The sequence below is a fragment of the Gopherus evgoodei genome, chromosome 3 (genome assembly GCF_007399415.2).
Source record: "Gopherus evgoodei ecotype Sinaloan lineage chromosome 3, rGopEvg1_v1.p, whole genome shotgun sequence".
Lineage (NCBI taxonomy): Eukaryota > Metazoa > Chordata > Testudines > Testudinidae > Gopherus > Gopherus evgoodei.
The window spans coordinates 92,014,477-92,028,176 of record NC_044324.1 but is presented as its reverse complement, the minus strand read 5'-3'; the positions used below and the strand labels follow the sequence as shown (position 1 = coordinate 92,028,176).

Below are 13,700 nucleotides of genomic sequence, written 5' to 3'. Positions count from 1 at the left end.
CACAGAGTCGGTCTCTTGCTGGGCTTAACTGGGGATATCTCATTTGAGGAGGAGGGATATCTCATTTTGGGGGGAGGGATAGCTCAGTGGTTTGAGTATTGACCTGCTAAACCCAGAGTTGTGAGCTCAATTCTTGAGGGGACCATTTAGGGAACCAGAGTAAATACCTGTCTGGTGATTGGTCCTGCTTTGAGCAGGGGGTTGGACTAGATGACCTCCTGAGGTTCCTTTCAACCCTAATATCCTATGATTTAATCAATTCTCTGCCATTGCAGGGGCCTAGGGCATTGGTCCACCTCAGTCCCTCCTGTTCTCTGCCTGTGGCACATAACAATGTTAGTCTTCTGCAGGCTGTGATCCTTTGGTCTAATTTTGGTTGATGGGTTTACCGCACAGGTGCTAAGTGATAGTGTGGGCTCATGGGAGTGCTTAATTTGTAATGAAAGAGATGCTGGGGCTCAAACAATTAGCTGCCAGGGCACAAGCAATTTTTTTTTTTTAACTTTCATAACTGACATGGCAAACCCAGAGGTGCCAGGGCTATGAACTGCCAAGCCTAGAGGTGCTAGGGCTCAAGCCTTGCCACAAATTAAGTACTGGCTCGTGGAATGCACAGGGTCACACTAGATGATCTAGTGGGCCCTTCTGGCCTTAAACTCTGTGACTTTGATCTTGTGCCATGTTTCTCAAAATCCTGTTCTATTCAGCTAGAGTGAAATGCAAAATAAGGGCCTGCTGAACTCTACTGAACCTGCCTAACTTCAATAGCAGCATTAAAATTCCCTGAGTATTGCATCCTGTGCTTGTTCATACTGAACACCATGAATATAGAGGCAATAGAAAGTTCTAGATTGAAAATAATAAATAATGTGTGGACCAGGTTAAGGTCTCAGTTTCACTCATGCAGTCACAGGCTCTCATAGGTGTAACCGAGGGTGGAATTTGGTCCTTTAACTTAAAGAAGGCTTTTATGCAATGATCCAAATGCTGTCAATTGTGTTGCCTTGCCATGTATTAATTCCTCAAGGCACATGGGAAAAAAGGATACGTTGATCCTTAATATTTACAGAAGAAAACCCAGTTACTGTTGTGACCTGTTTGAGAGAAGTGTAGAGCAACTTACTGTGGTGAAATGTGCATTTAAAACAATAAGAACTTCTTTTGTTTTTAAGATCCAGGGCAGCCCGGGGGGGCAAGTGGGGCAATTTGCCCCAGGCCCCACAGGGGCCCCCACGAGAATATAGTATTCTATAGTATTGCAACTTTTTTTTTATGGAAGAGGCCCCTGAAATTGCTTTGCCCCAGGCCCCCTGAATCCTCTGGGCGGCCCTGTTTTTCAGATGGGATATAAGCCCTCTGCTTCATGGCATAAGCCAAAGACTAGCACATGGATCTTAGGCCCCACTGTGGATTAGTAATTCCATAATTATCCTCTATAGGATTTCTTGCTGCTTCCTTTAATGCATCTGGTACTGGCCACTGTCAGACACATAATACTGCACTAGATAGACAACTGGCAATTCCTATGTTCCTGTGTGCGGCTTTACTCAAGTAAATTCTGCCATTGGAAGCGAGAGGAGCTGCAGCTGAATAAGAAGTGCAGGACTGGATCCTTCGTCACCCTAGAGAGCTTACAGCATGCACATTTGTGCACATGCACACGTACACACATACACGCACACGCGAGTACTTCATTGTCCATGATCTGAACATCCAATTCTATAAACCATCTTACATGAAAGAAATTTACTATTTTCATGTCAAAATGTGGAGTATCTTAGATGCATTTCTCCCTACCCACCCTATGTCCTCCAAATCAAGAGAGATAAACACTATACCTCACAGAAGCTTCCACATGATTGTTTAACTTGCCTATATGCTCCAGTAAACATTATGAGCTTGATTCTCAAAGACTGCCACTAAAATTCCACTCTGCTGATTTTTGCAACCTAATTCTTTAGGCTTTTTTGGGGGCGGACTTGGGGGTAGGGGAACAGAATGATGTGACCCAAATTTATAAAGGAGGGAAATTTGCAGCTACAATGTTTCTTGCATCTAAAATCCATTTTTTTTTTTACCATAGGTTGCAAATATCAGATGGGCAGAAGGGGGGGAATTATTTTTAAGATGACAGACTTCAAATGTTCTGCGGCATAAGGGTAAAATATGCGGGTTTAATAAACAAAAATGTGAAGAATTTTATGAATAAATAAAGCTTTCTAGATCAGTGAGTCTCACCCTAGGACTCCATTACACTAATAAGTATCAAACTGCCATAGCTATTTTTTGTAACAATTAGAAGTTGGTGTGTTTTGTAGGAGTGGGGAGTTTTTTTGTTTGTTTTTTATAACAGAAACACCCTATATTCTGCTGCACAAACTAGCTGCTAAAATAAAGTACAGGGCACCTTCAGGCACCGCACTTTACAGATTAGAATAATTTTTGTGGTCATTTTACTTTGGGAAACCAAGCTAGTATTAGAATTCCATTTTAACTTGAGATAAAATGACCTTTCAGATTATTGGAAACATCCTCATGCTATGATAGATGGTTTTGCCACTGCTTACCCCACACAAAACACCAAAATGTCTGAGTTTTTTTAAAGCAATAAGTCCATAATTGTTTACATTTGAAGATAAACTTTAAAAGCATGAAGCTAAGGTCTTGATCCAAAGCTCACTGAAGTCATTGCCTTCACTGTACTTTGGATCAGGCCCTAACTGCATATGCCATCGCCAATGATCCTGCTGACACTGAAATCAATGACAAAACTTCTCTTGACTTCAGCTGCGCAAGATATAGCCACCTACCAAAAGTAAGACTTGTATGTCTATCTCCCTATGCACGGCTATGAAGATCCCTCCCCTAGTCTTACACATAGAGCAAATCTAATAAGATTCTGAAGCAAAACCATCATTCTTATTTTATAGTGCATTATTAGTATCGTCTAATTAAATTCATCCACCCTCACAGAACTCAGGCATCAAGCTGAGGGAAACTAAGAAAACAGGTTACACGTTAGTAAGGGGTGATAGTCCAACAGACAATACATATGGAAAGGTAAAGGGAACAGACAAAACAGAAAGAACAAAAAAAATATATTTTTTTGCCAGCTACGAAATGAGACCCGAGCTAGGCCTGTGTAGGGTTACATCTTTCTTTGGCTCTCTTACCTTGTTTCTCTTGAAGTATGCTCTTCGGCAAGCTGCAAAGCACTTCTCACTGCAGAAGCATTTCACTTCACTTCCCATACTCAGGGAATAGCGCTTGATTCCCACTTTCTGGCACCAGGCACACATTATTTGTACATTTGACACATCATCTTCTACAACAAAAATATAAAAAGAATGTTTATATCAGATGCAAACACCCAATCAGATGTCTATGCACTCAACTTCATAACTCTATTGCAGTAACTTTGTCTTCCTCACTCTTTGTGAGTAGAACGAGGCAGGCTTGTGATTAACTACTTGTTCCCTAGGCAGCTGGTAGCCTGTGCCAACCAGGCCAGGAGACTGGCTGAACTTCTGAGCAGGGGCGGCTCTAGGTATTTTGCTGCCCCCAAGCACGGCAGGCAGGCTGCCTTTGGTGGCTTGACTGCAGGAAGTCCCTGGTCTTACGGATTCGGCGGCACGCCTGCAGGAGATCCACCGAAGCCGCGGGAGCAGCGGACCCTCCGCAGGCATGCCGCGGAAGGCAACCTGCCTGCCGCCCTCGCAGCGACCGGCAGGGTGCCCCTCGTGGCTTGCCGCCCCAGGCACGCACTTGGCGTGCTGGTGCCTGGAGCCACCCCTGCTTCTGAGATGGATGGAAAAGGTTATCTTAAAAAATGGTGCATCACTGAAAAGCTCTGGAGGTCCTTAGGGCTTTTTAGCATGTTTAAGAAAGTGCCTAACTGTATTTATTAAACCAGTAACCAACACTAAAGACTAATGTAACTAATGCTGTTACATTCCCATTACTTAAAATCCATTATCAAGAGCCTTGGAGGAATTCAGCTCAGCAGCTAGTTGATAAAATACACATGGAAGCTACCACGCCAGAGCAATGTAATGAGGGCCCTTACAAACAGGATTCTAAATGGGATGTGAGGAAGGAAAACGAAATGCCCCATTTGGATGTTGATTCCATAATGACTAGAAGAGAATGGGAGGAGGTTTTCTCCAAATAAGATTGACACAAAAATACATACCTGAGTGAGAGGGGAGATGCCTAATTGTGTTACTAAAATCTGCTAAGTGATTCTTATCATGGTTGAGTACATTTTAACTCATCAAGAGTTCTCTAAGATGTGCTATTTGACTCTGTTTTGAGTTCTTCTGACATGTATCTGGAGATTTAACTTTTTAATATTTACATTAATTTTGGTGTTATTTCCCTGAATTTTAGGGAGATCATTTCAACATTCATAAGAAAGTGAGTGCAGCTTTGTACTCAATGCCATTTTCCTCATCTCATAGTCCTCATTCCTCATGTCTCTATTCTACTTTGATAAATATTTTCTAGCAACCATCTGGTACTGATTTCATCATTTCTGTTCTCTAGAGCCTCCAACTTCTTTCCCCAATAACATTCTTGGAAGTACCTAGACTGTTGCTTTAAATTGGATTCATATAGTCAAGTGCAACAAAATTCCCCATAATAATAAGACTTACATAGCACTTTTCATCTTCAAATCCTGGCAACGCTACTGTGAGGTCTGTATTCTTATTCCCATTTTATGGAAGGGGAAATTGAACAGTTAAGTTACTTGTACAAAGCAATACAATAAATCAATGGCAAACCCATGATTTAGAACTAAGAATTCTATTCCTATATCCAGTCCATTAGACAACATGACCTTTCAGTCATTGATATTAACTACTGTCTGATTTTTGAGGGGGTGGGGGAAGCGAAATCCCCAAAAGACTAATTGTTAAAGCAATTTGCTGTCCAGTGATGGAAAGTTCATGATTCAGAGACCCTGCCATGCAGTCATCCCATTTCTCTGTAAAGGATTTGTTTTGAAGCAACACTGTCATCATTCTGCAAAATTATTGGCAAACAAATTTTTAGTAGAATGATTTGGCTCCTTCCCCCAGCTATCATAACACAGAACTACATGCTGCATTTTATTCACCTTAGCAGAATAAATATTGTCAGTTTAATAACGTTTTTCCTTCCACAAATTGTGTTGTGATTTATAGTTACAAATAAAATTGCACAATGTAAAAAACTTGACCTTTTAATTTGAATCAGACTGTACACCTTTAAAACTATATTTAAGGCCAAGCCATAATGTAGATTTGTGTTTAATGTGCTATAATTATGACATTTTAGCACTTACTCTTTAGATTGGGATTTGACAAAATCTCATAAATGTTCCAACATATTTGACATCAATGGAAATCAAAATACTTTGGGCCAAATTATAGCCAGCCATGCATGGGTTCAGGAAGCTCACACTGGGGGCATTTATAATTTTGGCTGCAGGATGCTTTGGAGTGCAGACTGGCAACAGGAGATGCCTAGTGTTGTCATGGCCCTGGGCCTGCCCTGTGAACCAGCTGGGCTGTATTGGCAGCAGTACAAAGTATACCTATTCAAATGTGAGTCAAGAAGCTCTTTCCATCATGCTCCCCCAGAGCCACTGAAGGCAGTATGCCTTAACAAGGGCATTGTTTCTCAGGGTATGTCTACGCTACAGGATTATTCCGATTTTACATAAACCGGTTTTGTAAAACAGATTGTATAAAGTCGAGTGCACAAAGCCACACAAAGCACAATAACTCGGCGGTGTGCGTCCATGTACCAAGGCTAGCATCGATTTCTGAAGCGTTGCACTGTGGGTAGCTATCCCGTAGCTATCCCACAGTTCCCGCAGTCTCCCCCGCCCCTTGGAATTCTGGGTTGAGATCCCAATACACGATGATGCAAAAACAGTGTCGCGGGTGATTCTAGGTAAATGTTATCACTCATTTCTTCCTCTGTGAAAGCAACAGCAGACAATCATTTCACGCCCTTTTTCCCTGGATTTCCCTGGCAGACACCATAGCATGGCAACCATGGAGCCCGTTTTGCCTTTTGTCACTGTCACCGTATGTGTACTGGATGCTGCTGACAGAGGCGGTACTGCAGAGCTACACAGCAGCATTCATTTGCCTTTGCAAGGTAGCAGAGACAGTTACCATCCCTATTGTACTGTCTGCCATGCCATTGTAAATTGGCGATGAGATGATGGTTATCAGTCGTTCTGTACCATCTGCTGCTGTCATGGGAGCTCCTGGCTGGCCTTTGCTGAGGTCGGCCGGGGGCTCAAAGACAAAAATGGGAATGACTCCCAGGGTCATTCCCTCGTTTATGTTTTATCTAAAAATACAGTCAGTCCTGCCTAGAATACAGGGCAAGTGTACTAGAGAACCAGTGTACCAGAGAACCAGAGAGCACAGCCGCTCCATGTCAGATCCCGCAGAAATGATGAGCTGCATGCCATTCTAGGGGGTGCCCCTGCAACAATCCCACCTGTTGCTTCCCTTCTCCCTCAACACTCCTGGGCTACCATGGCAGTGTCTCCCCATTTGTGTGATGAAGTAATAAAGAATGCAGGAATAAGAAACACTGACTTTTTAGTGAGATAAAATCAGGAGGAGGCAGCCTCCCGGTGCTATGATAGTCCAGGCAGTACAGATTCTTCATTAGACATGAAATGGAGGGGGGTGATGGAGCTCAGCCCCCAGTTGCTATGATGAGGACGGTTTTCAATCCTTTTGCACCGTCTACCGGGAATGACCAGGAGTCATTCCCATTGTTGCCCAGGCGCCCCCAGCCGACCTCACTGAGGCCAGCCAAGAGCACTCACAGGATGATGAGGACGGCTATCAGTCATTTTGTACTGTACCGTCTGCCATCGGGGAGGGGAGGGGAGAGAATGCTGCTGTTCAGTGCCGCAACACTGCGTCTACCAGCAGCATGCAGTAGACATATGGTGACATTGAAAAAAGTCAAGAAACAATTTTTTTCCCTTTTCTTTCATGGGGGGGGGATGAAGGGGGATAAATTGACTAGATATATCCTGAACCACCCCGGACAATGTGTTTGACCCTACAGGCACTGGGAGCTCAGCTAAGAATGCAAATGCTTTTCGGAGACTGTGGGATAGCTGGAGTCCTCAGTACCCCATCCCTCCTTCCATGAGCATCCATTTGATTCTCTGGCTTTCCATTAAACTTGTCACATAGCACTGTGCTGTGGCCTCTGTCTATCATAGCCTGGAGAATTTTTCAAATGCTTTGTCATTTCGTCTTCTGTAACGGAGCTCAGATAGAACAGATTTGTCTCCCTATACAGTGATCAGATCCAGTATCTCCCGTACAGTCCATGCTGGAGCTCTTTTTGGATTCGGGACTGCATCGCCACCTGTGCTGATCAGAGCTCCACGCTGGGCAAACAAGAAATGAAATTCAAAAGTTCGCGGGGCTTTTCCTGTCTACCTGGCCAGTGCATCTGAGTTCAGATTGCTTTCCAGAGTGGTCACAATGGTGCCCTGTGGGATACCGCCCGGAGGCCAATACCGTCGATTTGCGGCCACACTAATCCTAATCCGACATGGCAATACCAATTTCAGCGCTACTCCTCTCATCGGAGAGGAGTACAGAAACTGGTTTAAAGAGCCCTTTATATCAATATAAAGGGCCTCGTTGTGTGGACGGGTGCAGGGTTAAATCAGTTTAACGCGGCTAAATTCGGTTTAAACGTGTAGTGTAGACCAGGCCTCAGAGAGTACAATTCTTTCCCACCTTGGTGGACCTGTTCCTTTTAGAAGGCATCATTGTGCCCCATTGAATTTACCTGGCAAGAGAAGAACCGAGGAAGTAACAAAAACAAAGAAAAACCGCTTGTACCTGAAAACAGCAATGTGCAGCATTAAAGTCACTGAATGTACTTGATATTTTCCCCTACCAATTTAAGAGTATTAATTCTTAGACAGTTCTACAAAGCCCAAAAATGGAAGAGGTGCAGATGCTTCCTTTTGCAACAACCTTCATTAAAGCTGAGAAGAACTAAACGGGGAACTTACCAGCTGAAAGCAGAGCTTAGCCTCTTTGAAAGTAATTGCTGGGAGCACTCACTTCCAAAGTAGATAGGTTCTATAACAATGTGGACTTGAAGAATGAGCACAAAATCCAAAACTGGGGTTCTTAAACTATTCCATAGTGTGGGCCACATCTTAATAGAGAGAACGTCTTCTGGACCATTCACCCACCTGTTCATGAACAAACACTCTCTTGCTGGTGATCAGGAAGATCACCTATCCACCCATTTACAATCACATAACATCCTTGTGGCAACAACAGCAATTGCTTCCATGAGAAAAGTCAACCTGGGGGGCTCAGTTGTACTCTAGTTTTTTGCAGCCATGCAGGTGGAGTAAGGCTCTCTCGTACCTCCTTGTGGGGCCATGTAAGGCCTTGCATTCAGCTCCCAGCATACAGGAAAGAACAGGAGCTACCCACTCCATATATATATACTGTCCTCCTCTGTCTTAAATAAATCCCACTACAAGCTGGCCATCAAAACTAGCTAGGTACAAGGTGAGAGTGTATGCTTCATCTATAAAGGACTGTAGTAAAATACTCCCACGCCCCAGCAGCAGTAGTGGAACTGTGGCTCAGGGATCTCTGAGGCACATGTTTCTTGGGACAATGCAGCTAAGGCATCACCCTTTGCTCAGTGCTGCACCTTAAGGCACAATCTTACCCCAACAAAGTATATAATGTATTTTTAACTTCTCTTACTTATTTCCACCTGGTAAATTGCATTAAGTAAAGTAGCCAGTGCCATGTGATCAATCAGCTCTCCATGGACCACCAAAGGGTGGGCCACAGACCACAGTCTGAGAATCTCTGTTCTAAAACAATGTATTTCTTTAGCTTTGAGTGAGTAGGGCTGACAGATAAAGGTACACAGGATAAAATCAGGACAGGCGCAGAGCCACGCTCTGTGGCTTACATGGCAGGATATGTGGATGAAAGCTTGGGGCCAGATTAAAGTTCCTGATTTGTGCACATATTTTCCTCTTCTTCATCAGTTACAAGACAGTATTGAGCTGGTAAAAATATTTAATAGGAACCTTACATGAAAGTGTATTAGCTTTAGTGGTTGAACAAGCAGAGTACAACAGCTTTTAAAACGGCTAATAGTCCAGCCACTTCTGTAATTACAAAACAACGGCACTGGGAAATAAAACAAAAAATATCAATTAAGGTTTTGTATAGTAAGAAAAAGTTTGGTTGTTTGGTTTTTTTGTCTTATTCTAAAAAGAAACTGGAACGCTCCAAAAACTGTAGTTTAAGTCTTCTATAGAAGTCAGGATTCCCATAAATAGCGTAGCTGAAGTTGCGTATCTTAGTTCGAACCCCGCCGCCCCCCACTAGTGTAGCCCAGGCCTAAGACTAAATCCTTCAGAATATATTTACCAGATACTTGCCCTTCTGTTAGGAAAATGTATCAATAAATCATATCTAGCGCACTCAGTGACAAGAGTTTACAGCAAGAATGCAGAAAAGAAGGGCCTCTCAAACTGAACATGTTCAATTGGCTTATCTAGCCTCAATCTTTTCCAAAACTCTTCTATATGATTACATTAGGCCAGGTCTACAATGAGCGCTTTTCCTGTATAACTATACCAGTATATCATACTGACAAAGCGCCAGGGCTGCCCAGAGGCGGGGCAAGTGGGGCAATTTGCCCAAGGCCCCGCAGGGGCCCCCATGAGAGTTTTTCGGGGTCCCTGGAGCAGGATCCTTCACTAGCTCCGGGGCCCCGGAAAACTCTCGCGGGGCCCAGGCCCCCGGAGCTTCTTCCACTCTGGGTCTTTGGCGGTGCGGGGTCCTTCCGCACCAGGGCGGTAGGACCCCTTGCTGCCGAAGTGCCGGGTCTTCAGCGGTAATTCGGCGGTGGGGGGCCTCCACCGTGGGTCTTCAGGGCACTTCGGCGGCGAGTCCTGGAGCGGAAGGACTCGCCGCTACCGAATTACCGCCGAAGCGGCGGCCCCCCGCTGCCAAAGACCCCAGGTCCCTGAATCCTCTGGGCGGCACTGCAAAGTGCTGCTCATATGGACACAATGTATGCTGCCAAAACTGCATTTTGTATCAGTCTCGCTTATTTCAGACCACTTGTGCAAAATATGCTATCCTGGCAAAACCACAATTTTGCCAGTATGACTGTGTCTACACTTGTGGCTTTTGTGAGTACAGCTCTGTTGGTCACACCTCATAGCAACCCTGACTGACACAGGTATGATGGTAAAATCTGTAGTGCAGATCTGGCCTTCATATCATCATATTTTACAGTTGGCAAGACAAAGATAAAGTTAATTCTGGAAACTCTTCAACTGTTTTGCCAACTCTGTATTACTCCATTGGGGTCCATTCCTGCAAAGTGTTTAGCACCTCCTAAGAGGTGCTGAGCTATCCCAATATGCTTTACACTGAACAGTTATCAAAGGTAATGACAGTACTCTCAGGCATCAGACAAGCAAGATTTAGCACAGAGAAAGTAAGTAGTAACAAGTGAGTTTTCAGCAGAACATCCACACTGATGTTTTCTAGAAACACATCAGGTATTAAAACCACACATTTCTTTCATTTACTGCTTGAAATCTGAATTTCCAGCCTTTATTTTAGTGAGATCTCGGCTCTTCGGAAGAGTTATTCTGGGAGTTCCAATCTTGTGTTTTTCTGCCTCTGGGTTATGTCATTACATGTTGAAAGAGTGCTCCCTGCAAGTGCTGCACAGATAGTGCTTATATACATCTCTTTATGGTTCTTAGCCTGTGTATTTTTCATAATGAACAATGCAATAAGCGCAGTATGTTTGCAGTGTTAAATCATGTTCCCAAAGGGAGCAGTTTGTATAACAAGACAAAATTATCACATTATAATAACTAAATATGCATCAGGCTAGAGCATGCTTCAATTAATCATCAAAAGTTTGCACTGTCTCTTTAGGTCTTAATTAAGCAGAATGGTGTTGGGGATTTTGTATGGTTGGTTTTGTTCTTCCCTTCAAACCAATGTGAGGGAGTTTATCAAAAATTGGCCTTCTTAAAGCCACTAAGTAGCAGTTTTGGTGAATCCCTCTTATATGCAGTCATAATATTGGGGTGGGGGAAGAAAAAACAGAAAGTAACCAAGAAATATAAGAGTAAATCCTTTCCTTATAGCTCTAACCCATAATACAGGCAAACATGCAGGGCCTATTCTATTAGCAGGATGAATTCTCTAAAATTATGGTGCTAAATCCTGCTTGTTTTACTCACTGTTTATGACTGCGACATTCTAATAATGTTATTTTAAGTTACCTGATCTGCACTTACAACACTAACATTAGTTTCAAGAGTTTGGGGAAACTAAATGCAGTTACTAGCCCTGATCCTGCAATGAGCTCTATGCAGGTGGTCCAAATAGTGGTGCTGGAACACTTTTAATAGTGGGGGTGCTGAAAGCCAGCCCCCTGGCACCGTCCGCCTTCCCACCCAGAGCTGGGGCCAGGAGCAGGGCCATGCCTCTGGGAGGGAGGGACCTGGCCAAGGGTAAGGGGGCTGAGGCTGGAGCCACAGCTGGGGGTGGGCATAGGGCCAGGAGTGGAGCCCTGGGAGTGGATCCAGCAACCAGGACCCCGTGTAAAACCTGGGGGTGCTCCAACACCCAGCACACCTAGCTCCCATGCCTATGGGAACTAAGGTGTTCATTTCATAAACTCCTTGAACTTCATTCAGCCTGGGGAATTTACAGCCTTCTAAGATTGTAAATTCTTTTAACCTTAACTGTTTGGCAAAAAGAGTTTCTAAACTGGCTAGGGCTACGCTGTTCAGGCACTGAAAGGGTTGTCTGGAGAAGTAATGTATGGGACCTGGAATTTAAAAGGTTACATCTGCAGGGACAGAGTAAGCTACAGAAGTGGTGTCTGTGCTCCAGCACTGAAAGGGTTACACGTGGACAAAATGGTTAGGGAAAGCTGTACCTGTCATCTGGTACAGAAAGAGCTACACCTTCAGATAAACCAATGGGAAGAATAGGAGGGGAGCCTTTAACTTTGGCATTCCCTGTCCTTCCTGAGATCCTCTCTCCAGACCTGTTTCCTAGCCTTCCAGGCTCCGTCCCACTCAAGTGTTCCAGTAGCAGTGCCTACCTTCCTTTTCTGTTTTCCTATTCTTTCTCTCCTCTATGCTCCACCTACAAGCCAGAGACTTTCCCTTTAAAGGCCATGTCTACATCTAAAATTTTGCAGCGCTGGTTGTTACAGCTGTATTAGTACAGCTGTATAGGGCCAGCGCTGCAGAGTGGCCACACTTACAGCAACCAGCGCTGCAAGTGGTGTTAGATGTGGCCACACTGCAACGCTGTTGGGCGGCTTCAAGGGGGGTTCCGGGAACGCGAGAGCAAACCGGGAAAGGAGACCAGCTTCGCCGCGGTTTGCTCTCGCGTTCCCGGAGCCACCCAGCAAACCGCAGGGAAGGAGACCTGCTTGCTCGGGGTTCCGGGAACGAGAGAGCAAACCGGGAAAGGAGCCCGCTTCGCCGCGGTTTGCTCTCGCGTTCCCGGAGCCACCCAGCAAACCGCAGGGAAGGAGACCTGCTTGCTCGGCGTTCCGGGAACGAGAGAGCAAACCGGGAAAGGAGACCCGCTTCACCGCGGTTTGCTCTCGCGTTCCCGGAGCCACCCAGCAAACCGCAGGGAGGGAGACCTGCTTGCTCGGGGTTCCGGGAACGAGAGAGCAAACCGGGAAAGGAGACCCGCTTCGCCGCGGTTTGCTCTCGCGTTCCCGGAGCCACCCAGCAAACCGCAGGGAAGGAGACCTGCTTGCTCGGCGTTCCGGGAACGAGAGAGCAAACCGGGAAAGGAGACCAGCTTCGCCGCGGTTTGCTCTCGCGTTCCCGGAGCCACCCAGCAAACCGCAGGGAAGGAGACCTGCTTGCTCGGGGTTCCAGGAACGAGAGAGCAAACCGGGAAAGGAGACCCGCTTCGCCGCGGTTTGCTCTCGCGTTCCCGGAGCCACCCAGCAAACCGCAGGGAAGGAGACCTGCTTGCTCGGGGTTCCGGGAACGAGAGAGCAAACCGGGAAAGGAGACCCGCTTGGTTACCAGAGGCTTCCTCCTTCCACGGAGGTCAAGAAAAGCGCTGGTAAGTGTCTACATTGGATTACCAGCGCTGGATCACCAGCGCTGGATCCTCTACACCCGAGACAAAACGGGAGTACGGCCAGCGCTGCAAACAGGGAGTTGCAGCGCTGGTGATGCCCTGCAGATGTGTACACCTTCAAAGTTGCAGCGCTGTAACTCCCTCACCAGCGCTGCAACTTTCTGATGTAGACAAGCCCAAAGGAATTTGGAGCCTAACTACTTTTAATGAGCACAAGTGATCTCCTGCTGCATCCTATTAGCCCCTAGCTGGGAGAGAACCATGAATTTTATTTAAATCACTGGGGCACACAGTCAACCTTTTTACCCTTTTTCAAGACTATTTTTTGCAATGAAAAGTACAAACCCTTATTTTTTTAAAGAATGAAATCTTAGATTCTATAGCATCTGAAGGGTTAAAATCAAACTTTATGAGCTGTACTGGGACCTTCCAGAATTTGCATAATGGTTAATTCTGGAGTTCTCCAATCCTAAAACTCTAGTTTTCCATTGCGGACAATCAAATAAAACCAATTTGGAT

The 13,700-nt window shown here is 45.1% G+C and overlaps 1 protein-coding gene across 2 annotated transcripts in view; it reads right to left on the bottom strand.

Annotated features, from left to right (window-relative positions):
• SOBP (sine oculis binding protein homolog) overlaps positions 1-13,700 on the bottom strand; it is a 144,550-nt gene that overhangs the window by 111,925 nt on the left and 18,925 nt on the right. For both annotated transcript variants that reach the window (XM_030556061.1, XM_030556060.1), the window contains exon 4: positions 3,174-3,325. In XM_030556061.1, coding sequence (XP_030411921.1) covers positions 3,174-3,325 — 152 coding nt within the window. The remainder of the gene's footprint in view (positions 1-3,173; positions 3,326-13,700) is intronic.